The 20,420-nt window shown below is 47.7% G+C and overlaps 1 protein-coding gene across 2 annotated transcripts in view; it reads left to right on the top strand.

Annotated features, from left to right (window-relative positions):
* GDPD5 (glycerophosphodiester phosphodiesterase domain containing 5) overlaps nt 1-19,381 on the top strand; it is a 224,318-nt gene extending 204,937 nt beyond the window's left edge. For both annotated transcript variants that reach the window (XM_030469058.1, XM_030469059.1), the window contains exons 13-16: nt 2,786-2,933; nt 7,905-7,987; nt 15,713-15,825; nt 19,082-19,381. In XM_030469058.1, the coding sequence (XP_030324918.1) occupies nt 2,786-2,933; nt 7,905-7,987; nt 15,713-15,825; nt 19,082-19,197 (460 nt within the window). In that variant the 3' untranslated portion in view covers nt 19,198-19,381. The remainder of the gene's footprint in view (nt 1-2,785; nt 2,934-7,904; nt 7,988-15,712; nt 15,826-19,081) is intronic.
* Nucleotides 19,382-20,420: the final 1,039 nt, after the last annotated feature.

The following is a 20,420-nucleotide window of genomic DNA, read 5'->3' as shown; positions in this document are numbered from 1 at the left end:
CAGCTCTGGAAAAAGTGAAAGCTTTTCACACTGAGTACATCCAAGTGCTGTTTCATCCTCATTAGCAATTGCCCTTTGCTCCTGTTTATCTGCTCCAGAGTTGCCACCACAGAATTTTGATGAGTCCCAAGTTTGGATATGCTTTCAGAAATTTCTCTTTGCAGAGAATTCATTTCATTGTCAGCTATTTAGTCTGGGCAGGTCTCCTCCTTAATGAGGTTGGCACAATGTGGAGTTCTCCTTCTGCTTGAGCCTGTATTTTGAACCATGCTGCATGTTGGAAGGGGTGGGTTGTCTCTAGTAGAGTATTTCTGGTTTATAGAACTTGATTTTTATTTTTTTTTTTTTGCCAAAGAAATACTTCAAAAATTAAGCAGGTTTTCAGAAAAAAAGTGGATCTCCAAAGGATTAGTTTTGCTCTACAGTTGGGCTGGAAATGGGGAAGAGCTGTTTGAGAGCATGGTCCTACTTAGAGTAACCCAAAGGTGTCTTTCCATAGCTGCCAGCTATGTTGCTTGCCCTTAAAACCACATTTTTGCTTTACCTGCAGGATAATTCCTTCTTGGTTTTCCCCTGTTTGCTCTATCTCAAGGAGAGGGCCATATGCAAACTCTCTGATTTATCCCAGCTCATCATCTGATGATCCCAGCCATCTCTCTTGTCCCTTCCTCCCCAAAGGAGGGTTCCAGGTGGGACCTCTTGACTCCTTTTCTCCTTCTGGAGGGCAAAATGTTCCTCAGAGCTGAGCAGTGTCCCTGGTTCTGCACCCCAGGCTCCAGCTGGAACTCTAACCCTGGAGTGGGATCAGTCCCAGCAGCAGCCACTGCCTGAGAAACTTGCTGTTCATTTCAGCAGTGCAGCTGCTTACAAGAGACTCAGCTGAAAGCAAAAGTCCAAGGCAGAAAATTCCCTTTATCCTGCCCCAAACCAGGACACCCAATTTCCTCATCCCCTCCCCAAAGGAGGAGGTGACATTGGTGGCACCACCTCTGCCCTTGGGAATCCTTTAGCCTTTGGAGCAGCTTGCTCATGTTGTGAGCTTTGAGTTGTCCACATCTTGTCGAGCTGCCTTCCACCTCAAAGGGCTTTGCTGCTACTGAATTGCAAGGATTAATCTCTCTGCTTCCAATGCAAGGCAGATTAGTGATGCTCCTGCTTCACAGATAAGGAAACAGAGCAATTAATGCAAGTCAGATGGGTGCAGGGAGTCCATTATCAGTGCCTGTCTTGCTGCTGACAGCTCCTGTACCCCAGCTTGCAGCTTTAATGTCTTGGAAAATGAGCTGAGCAGACTGGAAGCTGTAATTCTCTGCCTGTCCCCAAAACAAGGGCATGGGAGTTGGAGGAAGTGATGCTGGAAATGCAGCCTGTCAGTCTGAAATTAAGTAAATTGCTTATGAAGTGTTGCAGGCCTCGGGGCCAGATGTTCATTTTCCAGCAACAGGATGAGGCAATTGTTACAAAAACATTCCCTGCCCATCATGTGTGGGGGAGGCTCTGAGATGGGCTGGGTCAGACAGCGTCCAAGGGGTGAGGGAAGAGTCATAGAATCATAGAATGTCAGGTTGGAAGGGACCCCAAGGATCATCTGCTCCAAACCTTTCTAATATCATTTCTAATAATTATTATTATTAATAATAATTATTATTTCTCCAAACCTTTCTAATATTGATTTATATGAATATTAAAATTATTACAAAATAATATTATATAACAATTGTTATTGTCATATTATATTATATAACTATAATCATTATATAATATATAATGTATAATATATAAATATATAAATATAGGTAAATATATATAATATAATATATAAAATTATATAATACTATAATAATAATAATAATAATAATAATAATAATAATAATAATAATAATAATAATAATGTTTATCTGAGATGTCTCAGCAACCCATCGAGCTGAGCCCTAAAACTTTCCACACTGGGGGAATCCACCACTTCCCCTGGGAGACCATTCCAATGTCTGACTGTCCCCAGAGTGAAAAATTGTCCTCTTGTGTTCTATTGGAATGTCACCAGGACCAACTTATGCTCGTTGCCCCATGTGACAAAGATTTCAAGTTCCAACCACTTGACTGCAACGCCCTTGGGTTGCTTCTGAAGTGTCCCTGCCCTGTTTGAGAAAAAACCCCAACTATTTACTGTGTCCAGTTCTGGGCCCCTCAGCTCAGGAAGGAGCTTGAGGTGCTGGAGCAGGTCCAAAGGAGGCAAGTGGGCTGGTGAAGGGATCCAGCAGAGATGCTGTGAGGAGAGGCTGAGGGAGCTGGGGGTGTTGAGGCTGGAGAAGAGGAGGCTCAGGGGAGAGCTCATCACTCTCTGCAACTCCCTGAAAGGAGGTTGGAGCCAGGGGGGGGTTGGTCTCTTTTCCCAGGCAACTCTCAGCAAGACAAGAGGCCATGGTCTCAAGTTGTGCCAGGGGAGGTTTAGGTTGGAGATTGGAAAGAATTTCTTTCTGGAGAGGGTGATCAGGCATTGGAATGGGCTGCCCAGGGAAGGGGTGGATTCTCCGTGTCTGGAGCTATTTCCAAAGAGCCTGGATGTGGCACTGAGTGCCATGGGCTGGGAACCACGGGGGGAGTGGATCAAGGGTTGGACTTGATGATCTCTGAGCTCCCTTCCAACCCAGTCGATTCTATAATTCTATGATTTCATGCAGCTCAACCCCAGCTGTGGTGGTGGTGGCAAGAGCTCTCCCTCTTGAAGATGAGGGTCTGATGGTTGCTGGGGGATTCAGATCTCACCCTCTTTGTCTCCTGGCAGGGACTACACCATGGCAAACCTGAGTGTGAATCTCTACACTGTGAACGAGCCCTGGTTGTACTCCATCCTCTGGTGTGCTGGTGTCCAGTCTGTCACCTCTGACAGCTCCCACATCCTTCTCAAGGTGCCTTTTCCCATCTGGCTCATGGTAAGTAGAATGCCTGGGATGGTGCTGTGAAGCCCTGGAAGGAGGGGATGCAGTGGAGAGGTGGCTCTTGACCAGGGGTTTTCTCCAAGCAGGGTGATGGGGTGGGTTCAAGGTGCTGCTGGGCTTGAGGGGTTTCCCAATCTGAGCCTTGAGGTAGTGGTGGATCAATGCTCTCCTTGCACAATCTCTTCCTTCTGGTGACCTCATCCCTCTCCATGCAGAGGTTGAGAGCTTTGGGCATCATGTTGCATGCTCCATTTCACCTGTGTAGTTTGTACATTTTTTTCCCAATGGAAAAACCAGCTCTCTGGATCTTCTGAGCTGCTGTTGAGTTGCAGGAGAAGGAGACACACAAAGTGAACCAGCAAATCTGGTTTTATTATTTTTTTATTATTTTATTTTATTGTTCTAGCCAGGCTGCAAAACTAGTTTTTTGCTGGTTTTTAATATGAAATGAGGACAAGTTTAATCCCTTAAGTGCACCATTCCTGGATGAGGAACAACCAGAGACCAATGGTAACCTCCTTACCCATCATGTACCCAGTAAACTCTCTGAAACTTCCCCCAGCACTTTGTGCCTCTAAACCAAACAAATATTCCTGTTGATTTGGAGGGAAAGCCATGAAATTGTTGCATTATTCCCAAATTATTCCCAAATGAAGAGCTGTGATGGTGTTAGCACATGATGGAGGGGCTGTTTTATGCTGACAGATCTTGTTGGGGGTAGGACAGGAGGTTTTATCTGCTGTGCTGGTAGATCTGGCTTGGGAAAGGGGAGAAGAAGGTGAGCACAAAGAGGATTTTACCTGTATGAGTTATCTGCATCTTGAGCTGGAGGTGGAGCCTCAGGACCACTGCCTGGATGGATGAAAATCTCTGCCCCATGGCCTTGGCTTAACCTCCTGCTTGTGTCTGCCTGCACAAATTCACCCTGCTGCAAGCTGGAGATTTGGAAATGGTTTTACAAAGCCTGAATCCCTTGGCAAGAAGAGATTTGTCACCTGAAATGTGCTGCTGCAAGCATCTGTCCTCTGCTACAGCTGGCAGGAGCTGCCTGCACATCACTGGCAGCTTTTTACTCCAAAAAAACATCTTTGCTGATTCTTGGAACCTTCCTCTAAGGGCTCTCCCATCTGCTGGATTTCCACCTCTGCTCTGAGTGCACACCAGCAGCATAAAAATCCTTTGATTTCCTGCATCCTGAAGTGTCTGGGTGATGGAATCTCCCCAGGTTTTGCCATCTAAGCCCTCTCTACATCACATGGGGGATGGTTTGGGAGCCAGGCTCTGGCTGCCCAGTGCCCTCAGGGGCTTTATTGCCAGCTGAACAAATAAATCTCTTCTGCTCCATTCCATCTGGAATTGCAGAAAATACATTTAACTCAGGTTTCAGTTTTATACAAGTAAAAGCAAAGAAGAAAAGAGCTGACAGATCCCTCCTCTGCTCTTGATGGAAAACTGGGAGGTTGGCTTCAAAAAAGCTTGAGCTGGGGTTCAGTCCCCAGCTTCAAATGTCCTTAAAGAAGGAGCCCAGAGTGGGACCCAACTCTGAATTTTTGGAAGTCTCCCCCAGAGCCAAGGTAACAGCTCTCTGCCCAGTTCTGCTGAACTGATGAAGGTTTGGTGAGGATTTCAGGACTTACTTTGGATAAAGTTTATTAAAAACCAAAGGAAATCCACTGGAACAGCTCTGTGGAGCAAAGAGGAATTGCAGGAGAAATATAGAAAATTCCAGACCTTGGTGTGGATGGAGAGGTGGTCTCAGGGCAATAGAAGGTTACTGACCTGGGTTCCCTCTTCTGCAAGGCTGAATGATGTGTAGGGGGTGCCTGGCATTGAAAAATTCCAGTTTCCCCCTTTTTGAAATTCCATTTGACTTGTTAAAACTTGAGTCAGTACCAAAAACTTCTGCATTTGGACTTTCTGCAGGACTTTAGCAGAATTTTCCTAGAAAGGTGTGTTCATGTCTACTTTTTTCTTGGGCTATATCATATAAAATCCAACTTTAGTCCCACAGGCAAACCTGCTATTTTGAATCTTCAGTTGTGGAATACCCAAACTTGCAGAAACTGAACATTTTTATGTGAAGATTTTCTTCTAAATAAGAAAGCTCTTGATTTCCCACTCAAAACACCAAGCTCTGAGGCACTCTGCTGCCAAGAAAATGGGCAACATCAATTTTGTGTCTGTTGATCTTATTAGATGCAGCAAATGTAACATTAAATGTCACCCTTCTGTAATTAAGCTGGAAAAGACAAGGATTTAATATCCATCAGAAGCACTGGATAATTAAAGTATCACCCTGCTAATTCTGTGATACACTATCAAAGGAGAAATTGAGATATAGGAAGAGAAAAACAACTTGTTCTCTACTGGGAGACAGAGGGAGAAGAGTTGATGGCTCCCAACTCATTTAATTCATGTCATGCTACCATTGCATGGACTCATCTCCATGTATTTTATATTCTGTTTCTCTAAAAACACATTAATTGTGTGTGTTAATGATGATGATTCTGATGGATCTGCCTGGTATGAAATCAGCAAACTTTTGGGACTGGTCCAGGTTTAGGATACAAGGAACTCTTTAGCATCACTGGTGGCTCTCCTGGTAAGTGTTTTCTGAGCATCATCAGGAGTATTTATCATCATTTTACATTCTTGTCTTTACTTCTTTTACTGCTGCTCTTTTCTGGGAAGCACAAAAATCAATGGGAAGCTTTTGGTGGGTTCAGATGATGGGTTTAACTGAGGTTGTGTGGCCAGTGAGGCGAGGGGAAGGGATTCTGGAATCTCCCCCTCTACTCCTTTGGGTCCAGTTCTGGGGGCCTCAGAACTGGGAGATGTTGGAGCAGATCCAGAGGAGGTCAGAACAATGATTGGAGCAGCTTTGCCATGGAAAGAGGCTTAAAAAGTTGGGATTGTTCAGCCTGGAGAAGAGAAGGTTTCTGGGAGACCTTATTGAGACTTCCAGTACTTTAAGGAACCCATAAGAAAGATGGGGACAGAGTTTTTAGGAGGGTTGTAGCAACAGGACAAGGGGTGATGGTTTTAAACAGAAAGAGGTGAGGTTCAGATCAGATACAAAGGAAAAATATATTATATGCTGAGGGTGGTGAGACACTGCCCCAAGTTTCCCAGAGAGGTGGTAAATGCCCTATCCCTGAAAATCATAGAATCATAGAATCATAGAATCATAGAATTGGCTGGGTTGGAAGGGACCTCAGAGATCATCAAGTCCAGCCCTTGATCCACTCCCCCTGTGGTTCCCAGCCCATGGCACTCAGTGCCACATCCAGGCTCTTTGGAAATATCTCCAGACACGGAGAATCCACCCCTTCCCTGGGCAGCCCATTCCAATGCCTGATCACCCCCTCCACAAAGAAATTCTTTCCAATCTCCAACCTAAACCTCCCCTGGCACAACTTGAGACCATGGCCTCTTGTCTTGCTGAGAGTTGCCTGGGAAAAGAGACCAACCCCCCCTGGCTCCAACCTCCTTTCAGGGAGTTGCAGAGAGTGATGAGCTCTCCCCTGAGCCTCCTCTTCTCCAGCCTCAACACCCCCAGCTCCCTCAGCCTCTCCTCACAGGATCTCTGCTGGATCCCTTCACCAGCGCACTTGCCTCCTTTGGACCTGCTCCAGCACCTCAATCTCCTTCCTGAGCTGAGGGGCCCAGAACTGGACACAGGACTCAAGCTGTGGCCTCCCCAGAGCTGAGCACAGGGGCAGAATCCCTTCCCTGGACCTGCTGGCCACGCTCTTCCTCAGCCAGCCCAGGATGCCATTGGCCTTCTTGGCCACCTGGGCACACTGCTGGCTCATGGTCAGCTTCTGGCAATCCCAGCTCCCTTTCTGCTACTCTGTGCCCAGCCTGGAGCTCCCCATGGGGTTCTTGTCTTGAACCTCATCCCATTGGGATCAGCCCAACTCTCCAGTCTGTCCAGGTCCCTCTGCAGAGCCCTCCTGCCTTCCAGCTGATCCACACTCCCCCCCAGCTTGGGGTCATCTGTGAATTTGCTGATGATGGACTCAATCCCCTCATCTAAATCATCAATGAAGATGTTGAACAGAACTGGGCCCAACACTGATCCCTGGGGGACACCACTAGTGACCGGCCGCCAACTGGATGCAGCCCCGTTCAGCACCACTCTCTGGGCCCGGCCCTCCAGCCAGTTCCTAACCCAGCACAGGGTGCTCCTGTCCAAGGTGTGGGCTGACAGCTTTTTCAGGAGGATGCTGTGGGAGACGGTGTCAGAGGCCTTGCTGAAGTCCAGGTAGAGCACATCCACAGACTTCCCCTCATCCACTATACGGGTCAACTAATCATAAAAGGAGATCAGGTCAGGTTGGATGGAGCTCTGAGCAACCTGATCTAGTGGAAGATGCCCTTGCTCATTGCAGAGGGGTTGGGGGAGATGGGTTTTAAAGGTATCTTCCAAGCCAAAACCATTCTGTGACTGTGATGTTCAATGGCAAATGGACCCAGAACTATCTGTGTCTTACTGGACAGAACTGGAGAATTCAATGCTTATAGCACAGGGATTGTGCAGAGCAGCTAAAACGAGCTTTCAGAATTAATCCTGCATGTCTGATGTGCAATGTGTCTGAATTTCTGTGTTTCCCTCCAGAGCTGGGGATGTCTGGCATCTGAAGCTCACCTCGAGGTACAGCTGAGGCTGGAAACTTTTAGCCCAGAAAGCTCCAAGAAAACGTCAGCAGATGGAAGGAGGGGGAGTTTTAAATAGTTCCTGTCAGCAGTTTTTCTTGATGATGTCATTAAGGGGGACAGGCTAGCATTAGAAATGTCACAAACGTTGTGATTTATACCTGACCCCTGCACCTCTGGGTTTTTCTTTCTGCACCTCTGGGTTTTTCTTTCTGTGCTGGTGGGAACTTGAGCGATGTGTGGTCTCACTGTGATTGCCCCAAACCCAGAAAGTTCAAGGTCTGCTTCTGCTTTTTTGTCTTCCAGCCTCCAGACGAGTACCACCTAATCTGGATCACATCTGATCTCATTTCATTTATCGTAATTGTAGGAGTTTTTATATTCCAGAAGTAAGTAGCATTATTACAGCTCCACTCCCCTGTGTCTGTGGCTTGTGTTTTGTGTTTAGAGCATGGGGTGGAGATGGGAGAGGGGAGCAGTGTGCTCCTCCTCGTCCACTGGGATTGCAATAGCAGGGAAAATGTTTATTAAAAATCCTCATGGAAGCTGCAGATGGTGACTCTGCTTCTGAGATGTGGCACTGGATGGGATGAGGTCGCTTCTTACAAAAGGAGAATGAGAGATCTGAAACTGGTAGTGATAGGGGCTTTGTTCTGCTCATAAATGCATGGGGGAGAGAAACTGGAAATGGAAATGGGGATTAAAATGCTTTAAAGAAAGAAGAGGAGGCGTTTGGAGATGCCACTATTGTAGTTTTAAAAAAAAAAATTGTGGTAGATTTCTTAAATCAGTTTGTTCCCACTTGGGTGAAGAAATAGAAATGGTAGAATTTAGTAAATAAAATGAGTTGCTTGGTTGGATGCATCTCCCTGTTTTCCAAAGAAAAGGGAGAGCAAGGGTTGGATGAGGGATGACAGAAACCTTGAAAACAGATGTGGAGCATAAAGCCTGGCAGAGTAAGTTCAGACACTGATAAGTCAGGAGGAGCCCAGTTAACTTCCTAAAAACAGTTGGCCAATCTATCCTCCACTTGATCATAGCTGAGGAAACCATGGTGTCCTCATGGTGATGTGTCTGTTCTCCTATGAGGCATTTTATCTGTCAGAGGTGACAGTGTAAGAACCCTCTGGGAAAAAGGATGAGCCTGGGAGAGGGATGTGCTCCCTCCAGCAAGAAGCAAGAACCTTCTCCTGGGCAAAGGTGTTATTCCAAAATTGCATCCTCTCTTCTCCCACCTTTCTAGTCTCATCTGCTTTGGCAGGCACAAGTGACTGTCCTAGAGATAGCAAGAGATCTACACTTTCCTTCCTTCTCCACATCTGAAATGCCTTCTCCTCAGGGACAGCAATTTAACTGGCTTCATCCTCACCAGGCAGTAATTTTGCTGTCACGTTGCCCCAGGTCATCTGAATCGTAGAATCAGCCAGGTTGGAAAGGACCTCTGAGATCATCTTGATCATCTTGATCATCATCTGGATCATCTTGATCTACTCCCCTCGTGGTTCCCAGCCCATGGCACTCAGTGCCACATCCAGGCTCTTTGGAAATATCTCCAGGCACAGAGAATCCACCCCTTCCCTGGGCAGCCCATTCCAATGCCTGATCACCCTCTCCAGAAAGAAATTCTTTCCAATCTCCAACCTAAACCTCCCCTGGCACAACTTGAGACCATGGCCTCTTGTCTTGCTGAGAGTTGCCTGGGAAAAGAGACCAACCCCCCCCTGTCTCCAACCTCCTTTCAGGGAGTTGGAGAGAGTGATGAGATCTCCCCTGAGCCTCCTCTTCTCCAGACTAAATCCTCCTCTTCTCCAAACTTGATCTGCCTGCAGTCAATCCTTTCCCTCCCTTGGCTGCATAATGACCTGGGTATTTTTGCTCCTGCCAACACCTGTTATGGATTTGACTTAAATTAGAAGCTTTAGACTGTTTCTAACTGTGCCTGAATTCATGCCTTGTGATGGTTGACCTGTACTGAGCAGGTCCCTGATTCCAGCCTGGGATGATGGAGTGAGCATCAGATAAAAAACCTCTCAGATTATGTTTCCCAATAGTTAATGAAACCGCTGGCCAAGAGGAGATCAAACTTCTGCTGCAAAGTCTTGTGATCTGAACTGTGGCTGGTTAAACCTTTTCTCCAGAAGGCCATTGTAGCCCCATTGCCTGGAACCTTCCTCCACTCCTACAAATTCATGAATTAATTTAATAACAGATGTCCCTGCCCTTCAGACCCTGTATTTCTCTTGGCAGATACAGAAATGCCTGGAAGAGGCTGGAGGCAGTGACTGCCCTCTCTGAAGAGCAGACTTTGAAAGCCAAGTTGATGAAGTAGTTGCAGCCTTTTGCATCATCTCCCAAATTCAGTTTTAGAAACCTTTTCTAAATCAGACCCACAAGACCATGGCTGAAGAAATGAAATTGATTCAATTTGCTGAAGAGCAAAGAGAAATTGTAGACTCACAGAATCTTTTTGGTTGGAAAAGACCTTTCAGATCATCCAGTCCAACCCTGAACCCAGCACTGCCAAGGCCACCACTGCCCCATGGCCTCAGCACCACAGCTCCAGGGCTTGGAAATCCCTCCAGGGATGATGGGGACTCCACCACTGCCCTGGGAAGCCAGGGCCTGACAACCCTTTCCAGGAAGAAATTGTTCCTAATATCCAGTCTAAAGCTCTCCTAGTGCAACTTAAGGCCATTTCCTCTTGTTCTGTCACTTGTTCCTTGGGAGCAGAGCCCGATCCCTCCTCACTCCAACCTCCTTTCTGAGAGTTGTAGAGTGCCAGAAGGTCCCTTCTGGGGAAGAAATTGTTTCTAATATCTAATCTAAACCTCTCCTGGCAGAACCCAAGGCCATTTCCTCTTGTTCTATCACTTGTTCCTTGGGAGAAGAAACCAACCCCTCCTCACTCCAACCTCCTCTCAGGGAGTTCTAGAGATCCAGAGGGTCCCTTTTAGGGAAGAAATTGTTCCCAATATCCAACCTAAACCTCTCCTGGTGCAACTTGAGGCCATTTCCCCTTGTTCTGTCACTTGTTCCTTGGGAGAAGAGCCTGACCTGTCCTCACTCCAACCTTCTCTCAGGGAGTTGCAGAGATCCAGAAGTTCTCCCCTCCTCCTCCTTTTCTCCAGGCTGAACACCCCCAGCTCCCTCAGCTGCTCCTGCTCAGATTTCTGCTCCAGACCCTTCCCCAGCTCCATTCCCCTTCTCTGGACACACTCCAGCCCCTCAATGTCCTTCTTGTCACGAGGGACCCAAAACTGGACAGAGGATTTGAGGTGTAGCTTGGACACATGCTTGGAGAGAGGGAGAAGTAGCAGCAAAGTGGCCTTTGCCAGATGGGACTTTGTTCTCCATTCTTCCTCTTTGCACCAGCTGAACTTCTTCCAGTTTGGAAATGTGAAAGTAGGGAAAAAGAGATGAAGTAGGGAAAAAGGAAGCAGAGTAAGGAAGGGAAACATTTATAGCAGGCTTTCTCTTTCAGTCTCTGTGTAAGTGTGACCCAGCTGAGAAGAGCTGGGAATTCCCATCAGCTTTCCCCAGGGTCCCCCAACCTGGAGCACTGAGCTCCCTGCCCAGCCTCTGGACCTGATGTAGAGACACAGTTGCTGAAAGAGGTCTGGTGACATGGGATCCATCACAGCAGGTCCAAATATCTTCTTTAGGATCTCTCTCTTTGGACAACTCAACCACAAGTTAATAGAAGGTGGAAGGAGACACTTCAGGAGTTGGGACTTTCTCCAGCAATGGGCTTGCTCTTGGAAAGTCTTGGAGCAGGAGAGACCCATTTCCCTGCCATTCCAGTTTCTCCACCCCATGAAGGAATTGGTAGCAGTCTTGAGGTTATACCAAAACCAAATCACAGCAGAATTACCCAACTCCTACCTGCTGATGTGATTCAACTCTGGGCAACGGGGCTTGGCCTTCAGCCTCATGGTTGGTGGGGTGGGGTTCTTTTTGTTTTGGTTTTTTTTGGTGGTTTTTTTTTCCTTTTTTTGGAGAACTGCTTCCTTCATGCAAGGATAAGGGGGTGGGTGGGAAGAGAGCCACTGCTTTGATGTGCTCATCCTCTCTCCTACACATGGTTCTCTCTCCTCTGTAGCCATGGGTAGGGATTGCTCCTGCTCTTCTGCTTCAGCCCTGGTGACAGGATCATGGCAACCTCTCCAGAGGGGAAAATACCAACTGTGATGACTTATAACCAATTTTATTTTTTTTTTTTTTTTGCCTCTTTGCCTTGTTTATTTTCTTACTGCTCTGACTGTTGTGCATGTTCCTCCTCTTTCTCTCTCTGCTGCATTCTGGCATCTCACAGCTATCACATGATCAGGTAATTCTGGTGCTTCCCTCCTCTTCCTCTTTTCATTCAACCTTCCTTTCTCTTTCTCTCTCTGCTATGGCTTCACTGCAGATGGCCAGGGCAGGGAGCAGCTTTTCATGATGCTTTCAAACATTTGGCTTCACAGGGGGACCATAAGGGGCTGAACATTGCATAGCCCATAGCCACGAGCACCATGGGAACCTGATGCTGAAGCTGATGGATGGTTTGAAGGCAGTTGGACCTTCTGTTCCAATAAAAGTTGCTGCCTTTTAAAACAGCCCTGTTCTGAGGTCCCTGAAGCATGATTTAATTGGAAATTACAACTGGAAAATTCCCAGTGGATGTAATGCTTTCTCCATGGAAATTATCCCATGCAAAGTATCCCCTTCCTTCCTGCATTTACAAGAGGTTTTTGAGACTAACCTCTTCTAAACTGGCCAAATCAAAAGAAAATCATGTAACTTGTTCAATCATATCAAGTGGTGCTTCTCCAGCCCTGGGAATGAATTAATAAGGCTAACAGCTGGAAAAGCTGGGAGCCTGGGATGGCTCACGAGTCTCTTCCCAGTTACACCACTGTGTAAACTGGAAATGCAGCGTGAAAATAAATAGCATCTCACCCAGGGAAGGAAAGAGCCTGGGATGCTGTACCATCAATTTTAAACCCTGATTTCTCCTTGCTCAGGCTGTTTTTCCACCTGTTATTCTCATCCCCTTGGAGGGAAGAGCTGTCACTTGTCACTTTTCTGCAGTAAAGCCACCAACTCCTCCCTACTCCAACCAAAAGTCTTCACGTGTTACCTTCTCCATTCCTTCTGCTGTGTGCCATGGGGTTGTCTTTCTGAGCACTTGGCTACTCCCTACCTGTGCTTATTTGCCCCCTCTTCCTCTGCCCACCCACCGTCTTGGGGCTTGGGTTTGGCCACCACCTGGTACTTTGGACTTGTGGCACTGCATCCTCATGGCATCTCCCCAAACCAGGACCTGGCTGTGGGGCTGGGCTGAGTCCTCCTATGGGTTACAGGGAGGTTGGGTGTTTTTCCCCCCATTTTCCCTCCCCCTGGCTCATGAGAAGACAGAGGAGCCAAAGAGTTGGGCAGATTTCAGGCAAGAGGAGTTGCAGGATGGGTGCTGTGGTTGCTGCTGGCTTGGCTCTTGGCTTGCTCCATCTTGTCACCTTGGTACCAAATCCAACTCATTTTTCTCCCCAACCTGCCCCTCTCCCAACCCCTTTCCCGTGCCATTTAGCATCTCTCCTAAAAAAACAAGGGTCCCATCGTGGCCCTAACGTGGTGTATGCTGTCTCTGTTGTTGTCCCAGTATTTTTTAGTCTGTTCCCACCCTGTGTCCGTCTGGTCTGCTTTGATGCCAACCTCCCAGAACAAGACCTACCTGCTGTCTGTCTGGCCTTTTTGCAAGCTGCTGATCCCAACAGAGTCCAAGGGGGTAGGAGAGGTGCTATTTTCTATTAAACAAGCTTTCTGGAGCCCCAAAGGCTACACTGAGTACAGCAGAGGGTATTTTGTGTGCTGGTGGTAGAAGTTGCATCGCGATTAAATGCCCTGGTGGCTCTCCCAAGAGCACTGAACCCCTGTGAGAGAAGTCATTGGCCCCTCGTGTGTATTTAGAATTATGAATCTTAGAATTATTTGGCTTGGGAGAAATCTTTAAAGCTCATCCAGTCCAGCCCCCCTGCCATCAGCAGGGACATTTTCCACTGGATCAGGGTTCTCCAAGTCTCATCTAACCTGACCTGGGCCATCTCCCACCTCTCTGGGCAACCTGGGCCACTGTCTCACCACCATCACAATAAAAAAAAGCCTTATATCTAGTCTGAATCTCCCTTTAGTTTAAAACTATCACAACAGGGTCTGTTTAACCACTGACTGCAGCCCCCTTGGGAGATGGAGAGCAGAGAGCAGGGATTGTTCCTTTGGCAGGAGGAGAAGTGTCCTCGATCCCTGCATCCCTTTGAAACTGAGCTGTTTGTGCCTCAAAAGGGCCCATGTTTTCCATGGGACATCAGGGGCTGATGGGCAAGAAATCAGTGTGGCTTTTGACCATACAACCCAGCCTGGTGCTGGAAATTTTGATGTGAGCAAAGACTTGCTATTGTAGCAAAGTGTTGTGATCCTGATTTTAGTTCCAGAAGGGTCTTGTCCTGTGAGATCCTTGGGGCCATATTGACCTTAGTGGCATCTGTCTGCAGGGGACACTAAGGGCAAAAAAGGTCATCTTCCAGCTCAGAGAGGTTCAGCTTAGATGGTGATGATAGAAGAAAAATATTAATTTTTTTTTGTTTGTTTCTTCAGTGGCTTTGCTTCCTTGTGCTTCCTCTGTATTGCTTCTGTTCATGGGTCTACGAGTTGTGTTTTGTTGCCATCCCACCCCTTCTTTTCTCTCTAGCAGAGCATCTGCTTTCCTTCTTACCCTGGTCAAAACCTGATGGTTGTGGTGTCCCCCACTGGGATCTGGGAAGGGGATGGAAAACCCCATACCAGCTAAATTTTCCTAAATTGCAAAGCCCCTTTTGTGGATGTTGCTGATGCTATGGGACCCAGGCTGGAGATGTGTGGGATTCCCCAAATCTTTTGGTGCCAAGGTTGGGGAGAGGGGTTAGAAATTTAAGAGAAGGTGGCTGCCAGCTTAAAATAAAATAATAATAATAGTAAAAAACAAAAATAAAAAAGAAAATTTAAAAGAACCTTCTCTTGTTTGGGTGAGCCACTAGATGGTGCCAGAAAATCAGAAACCCCATGAGCCAACCCAGATCCCTGCTGTGTCTCCTCAAGTAGCTTTCTAACATCCCTGCCTCGGGCTGGGAGAAGGAGATTGACTTTAAAACCTTCCTCTGTGCTCAGGAAGTAGGGAGGAATCGGTGGGATGTGGGCTATGAGAGCCAAAGAGCATCCTTTCGCCAAGGGATTTTGGATATGGGTGCACTGAACCCACAAAGCCTTGATTTCCATTGGGTCTGCTATAGGGATAATCTCAGACTAAAAAAAAAATAAAAAGAAAAAAGGCTTTAAAAGCAAAATTCCCCTTGAAATTATCCTTAACATCTGTATTTTTCTTTAGATGTGTTAAGGGGTGAGAATTAAAAGTCTGGCTGATTGGAAGTGGAGCCAAGTGCCCATTAGCCTCCAATTCTTCACATGGTGGAAATGTTTCATCAAGGCTTAAAAAAATGGGATGGGGTAGAAGCATTTAAGCAAAGATCTGACACCTGGAGAGGGAATTTCTCTGGGAAAAAAAAACAAACAAACATGTTCAGGGGATCCGAAGGTGACGGGTGCCCATGTGGGGACAGTTGCTTTGCAAGCATCTCAGGTTTGAGACCTTAATTTGTCTTTGATTTCCTTATCTCCCAGAAGAGTGACCAGGTGACACAGTGAGGGAAAAATTATGGTTTCTTTGCTTGGCTTGGCCTCTTGTTCTGTTCCTTCTTTCCAACCCAATGAGATAAAATATTCAAAATAACTGTGACTCCTTGGGACAGTTTTGTAGCTGATGTGATAGAGAGGGGTACCTACAGTCCACAGGGACATTAGTGGAATGAGGAAGCTCAAGGTGGTTCAAGATGACCTGCTGGGATGTTTTTCCCCCTCTGAGACCCCATGCTCATTCCCAAACATCCTCCAAACCACGCGGGGTTGCGTAGGTACAAGGGAGCAAAGATGCGCGGGGCTCTCTGGGACTTCTTGATGTTCTCCACGTTGTTGGGGGCTTCTTGCATTGAAGTTCCTCCCCTGGTTAAGGGGAAACCAGCTCCTGAGATCCCCCTCTTGTCTTCCAGGTGGCGCCTGGGAAGCATCAGGACCTACAACCCGGAGCAGATCATGCTCAGTGCCGCTGTGCGCCGGTCCAGCCGGGATGTCAAGATCATGAAGGAGAAGCTGATTTTCTCAGGTATGGATGAGGCTTGGCTGCTCAGAGATTCCTTTCCTCCATCCCTCAGCTATCCTTTTGCTGATGGAGGAGGTGGGCTTGATACTGGTGTCATCATCTGCTGGTAGGATGGGGGGGATGGACTGGCCCTGCTGTGCTGAACCACAGGGGATGGGGTGGTGGTTCATCCATCCCAAACTGGTGCAGGTCTGAGCATTGATTTTTGAGCAGCCTGGTCCATGCCTATGGCAGGGGGGTTGGAAGTAGGTGATCTTTAAGGTCTCTTCTTACCCAAAACCTACCTGGGATTCTCTGATTTGCTGAGAAATTCTGTCTCATTTCCCAAATTCATAGAATCATAGAATCATAGAAAGTGAGGGGTTGAAAGGGACCTCACAAGATCATTGAGTCCAACCCCCCCTGCCAGAGCAAGGTCACCTACAGCAGGTCACACAGAATGGCCTTTGAATGTCTCCAGAGAAGAAGACTCCACAACCTCCCTGGGCAGCCTGTTCCAGTGCTCTGTCACCCTCACAATGAAAAAATTCTTCCTAATATTTATACAGAACTGCCTGTGCTCCAGTTTATAACCATTGCCCCTTTCCTATTGTTGGTCACCCCTGAGAAAAGCTTCATCCCATCCTCCTGGCTCTCTCCCTTTACAGATTTATGAGGTCAAACATTAATGAGGTCACTGAAAAGCCCAGCTCCCTCAGCCTTTCCTCACCAGGAGATGTTCCACTCCCTCCATCCCCTTGGTGCCTCTACTCTGGACTCTCTCCAGCAGTTCCCTGTCCTTCTGGAACTGAGGAGCCCAGAACTGGACACAAGATTCCAGATGTGGCCTCACCGGGGCAGAGTAGAGGGGGAGGAGAACTTCTCTCGACCTACTAACCACTCCTCTTCTTATGCACCCCAGGATGCCATTGGACTTCTTGGCCACAACGCCACATTGTTGGCTCATGGTCACCAGCATCCCCAGGTCCCTTTCACCTGTGCTGCTCTCCAACAGCTCAGTCCCCAGTTATGCTGTACAGCTCCTGTACTGTCCCACATCTCCACTCTGAATGATCAAGAGTAGGTCAAAATCTAGAAAATCATAGAATCATAGAATTGGCTGGGTTGGAAGGGACCTCAGAGATCATCAAGTCCAACCCTTGATCCACTCCCCCCATGGTTCCCAGCCCATGGCACTCAGTGCCACATCCAAGTCTCTTTGGAAATAGCTCCAGACACGGAGAATCCACCCCTTCCCTGGGCAGCCCATTCCAATGCCTGATCACCCTCTCCAGAAAGAAATTCTTTCCAATCTCCAACCTAAACCTCCCCTGGCACAACTTGAGACCATGGCCTCTTGTCTTGCTGAGAGTTGCCTGGGAAAAGAGACCAACCCCCCCCTGGCTCCAACCTCCTTTCAGGGAGTTGCAGAGAGTGATGAGCTCTCCCCTGAGCCTCCTCTTCTCCAGCCTCAACACCCCCAGCTCCCTCAGCCTCTCCTCACAGCATCTCTGCTGGATCCCTTCACCAGCCCAGTTGCCTCCTTTGGACCTGCTCCAGCACCTCAAGCTCCTTCCTGAGGGGCTGAGGGGCCCAGAAGTGGACACAGGACTCAAGCTGTGGCCTCACCAGAGCTGAGTAAAGGGGCAGAATCCCTTCCCTGAACCTGCTGGCCTCTCTGTAGAGAGTCATGAGGTCTCCTCTGACCCTCCTCTTCTCCAGGCTGAAATCCATTAAAATAATGGCACAAGTCACCCTAAAAAGTGGTGATGAGTTTGGGGAAGCCCTGGAATTCAGTGGCTCTAGAGGTTACAGAGATTCTGATATCCCTGTGCACCTCCCAGCACTTGTTTGTGTTGGAACCCACATCCATCTCAACCAATCTGTGAAAAATCCCAGAAATGTATGCAAAGAGGGAACCATTTAGCTTTAAAACATCCAAGTTGGTGCAGGAAGCTGGAAAACTCACCTTGGAAGGAATGTGTGTATAATCTCCCCTTAGGCTTTGTTATGGGTTTTATTTCTTTGTGTTTTGGAGACTTCCAGCAGGGATCAGGGGTTGTTGTACCAGGCACATTCACAGCAAAACCCACAGCTCTTGCTTCAAGGATCTTATTGTGTGAAATGCAGGCTTAATCCTGCCCTCCAGAGATGCCGAAAATTAAGTTCAAATCCAGGGTACTTGGGGAAAGAAAGCAGTTGGTCACAGCAGAATTCAGCCTCCCCAAGATGTTCTAGGCAGAAAAATGCCTTAAACATAAAATATCCTTAGAGGAAGTGGATTTGTAATGAAATTTTGTGCCTCTGAAACAGATGTTCTTCCTTTGGGTACGTGGTTTGAAAGTAAAACAGTAGTGGTTGAACATTTTTCCCAGTGAAACCAGTGCCTCTGGGTAGAAATTCAGGTAATTTTGGACCCTTTTCCCAGCCTGTGGCATTGGTGTAGAGGCAGGGGGGTGGTGGTGCCCTGTTTTGCCTCTGATGGTGACAGATTTGTCAAGCTTTGCTGAGATTTAAAGGTGAGCTCCTGTTTGGAGGCAGATGCTTCTCAGAACTGGTTTTCTGCCCCTGTCCTCAGCTCTGGTGAGGCCACAGCTTGAGTCCTGTGTCCAGTTCTGGGCCCCTCAGTTCAGGAAGGAGCTTGAGGTGCTGGAGCAGGTCCAAAGGAGGCAAGTGGGCTGGTGAAGGGATCCAGCAGAGATGCTGTGAGGAGAGGCTGAGGGAGCTGGGGGTGTTGAGGCTGGAGAAGAGGAGGCTCAGGGGAGAGCTCATCACTCTCTGCAACTCCCTGAAAGGAGGTTGGAGCCAGGGGGGGGTTGGTCCCTTTTCCCAGGCAACTCTCAGCAAGACAAGAGGCCATGGTCTCAAGTTGTGCCAGGGGAGGTTTAGGTTGGAGATTGGAAAGAATTTCTTTCTGGAGAGGGTGATCAGACATTGGAATGGGCTGCCCAGGGAAGGGGTGGATTCTCCGTGTCTGGAGCTATTTCCAAAGAGCCTGGATGTGGCACTGAGTGCCATGGGCTGGGAACCACGGGGGGAGTGGATCAAGGGTTGGACTTGATGATCTCTGAGGTCCCTTCCAACCCAGCCAATTCTATGATTCTATGATTCTATGAAATGGGTGCAGTGTTGCTATACCCAGGGTGAAATCCCTGTAGGATCAGGTGGATCCCATGTGCTGGAGCTGCATGGGTGCCTCAGTTTCCCCATGCAGCAGGAGGAGGAATTCCAAGGATTTTCACCCTCGTGACAATGTCCTTTCTTTCTCTACTTTTCCCAGAGATCAACAGTGGTGTGGAGACCACGGATGAGCTGTGTCTCTGCTCTGAGAATGGTTATGCCAACGAGATGGTCACCCCCACGGATCACCGGGACACCAAACTACGGATGAACTGAGAGCCCATCTCTGGCACGTGGCATCCCCCACGTCCCCTCCAACAGTGAGAGCAGTGCTCTCCTGCTTGCTCTGGGATGGGAACCTTTGAGGAACTGCTGGTCGAGCAGAAACCCCTTCTCATACCCTGTCACTGCCTGCTCCACCTCCCTGGTTGTGAGGTTGGGGGGGCTTTATTTTTGTAAATATGTAGAAAATTGGAATATTTTTTTTTTGTCTTTTTTTTTTTCTTCGAATTTTTCCAGGGCATGAGTGGAAATCCCCGTGTTCATTAAATCCTCAACCTTATGGCTGAAGTTATTTGAATCTTGACATAACAGCCTGAGACCCCTTGTAGGGTTCTGGGAAAAACCCCATTGGATGTGTCTCTCCCTTTCCCTTGGTGCAGCGACTGTGTAGCTGAATGTTGTGATGTTCTTGTGAAGTGTTGTTTTTTGTTATGGGTTTGGGTTGGGTTTTTTTTTGATCTGTTTCCTCCCCCACCCTCCCATTCCTGGGCAATGAAGTTTGAGCTCTAATGCAACAGGAGGCTCTTTGGAGAAGCTTTCCTGGGAGAGGAGGTAGCGCTGCTCTTTCCTGCTGAAGTTCAGAGCCAGGGAAGGACTTGCTCTGGTTCAGTCACTTGGGCATCTTCTCCCTGTCCCATCTTCTTCCACAAAGCCTGGATGCTCACAAGGGATTGGCCTTGAAATGTCCCAATGTAGTCTTGAAGGTGAATCTTGAACGTTGGCTCTAGATTGGCCTCTGCTGGCATCAATGCTGTAATTTATATTTTTTTTCTCTCTCCTTTTTTTAGTTTCTTTTTATCTTCTCCCTGAGTTGGGCTCTGTCAGGAGCAAAAAGCAATGCCATGGGCACCATCACTGCTCAGATCTGGCTAAAGTGCCTGCCACTCCAAGTGGCATTTCCAGTTGCTCCTCACTTCATTCTCCTTTGCACCCACGTAGGAAGAGGAGGTGATGGTGCAGTGTGAGCTTCCCCTTCCCTGGGCCCAGGAGATGCCCAGGGGTGAAGGAGTTGTAAATAGTTTGGAAGGTGAAGCAGCCCTGGAGTATAATTTATTCCTGCAAGGAGACTTTTCTTCCTTGCTTTGAAAGCAGGATCTTTATAAAGCTGCATGTTCCTGTCCTCCAAAGGAGCGATGGTCTTGCAGCAGATGCTGACAGGCTCCTGAAGGCAAGAGCTCTCATCAGCCTGTTTCCAATGCAAAAGGCTTTAAACCAAA

The sequence above is a fragment of the Calypte anna genome, chromosome 1 (assembly GCF_003957555.1).
Source record: "Calypte anna isolate BGI_N300 chromosome 1, bCalAnn1_v1.p, whole genome shotgun sequence".
In the NCBI taxonomy this organism is placed as follows: domain Eukaryota; kingdom Metazoa; phylum Chordata; class Aves; order Apodiformes; family Trochilidae; genus Calypte; species Calypte anna.
The sequence above is the reverse complement of the archived record's forward strand: the minus strand, read 5'-3'. Positions and strand labels throughout refer to the sequence as shown.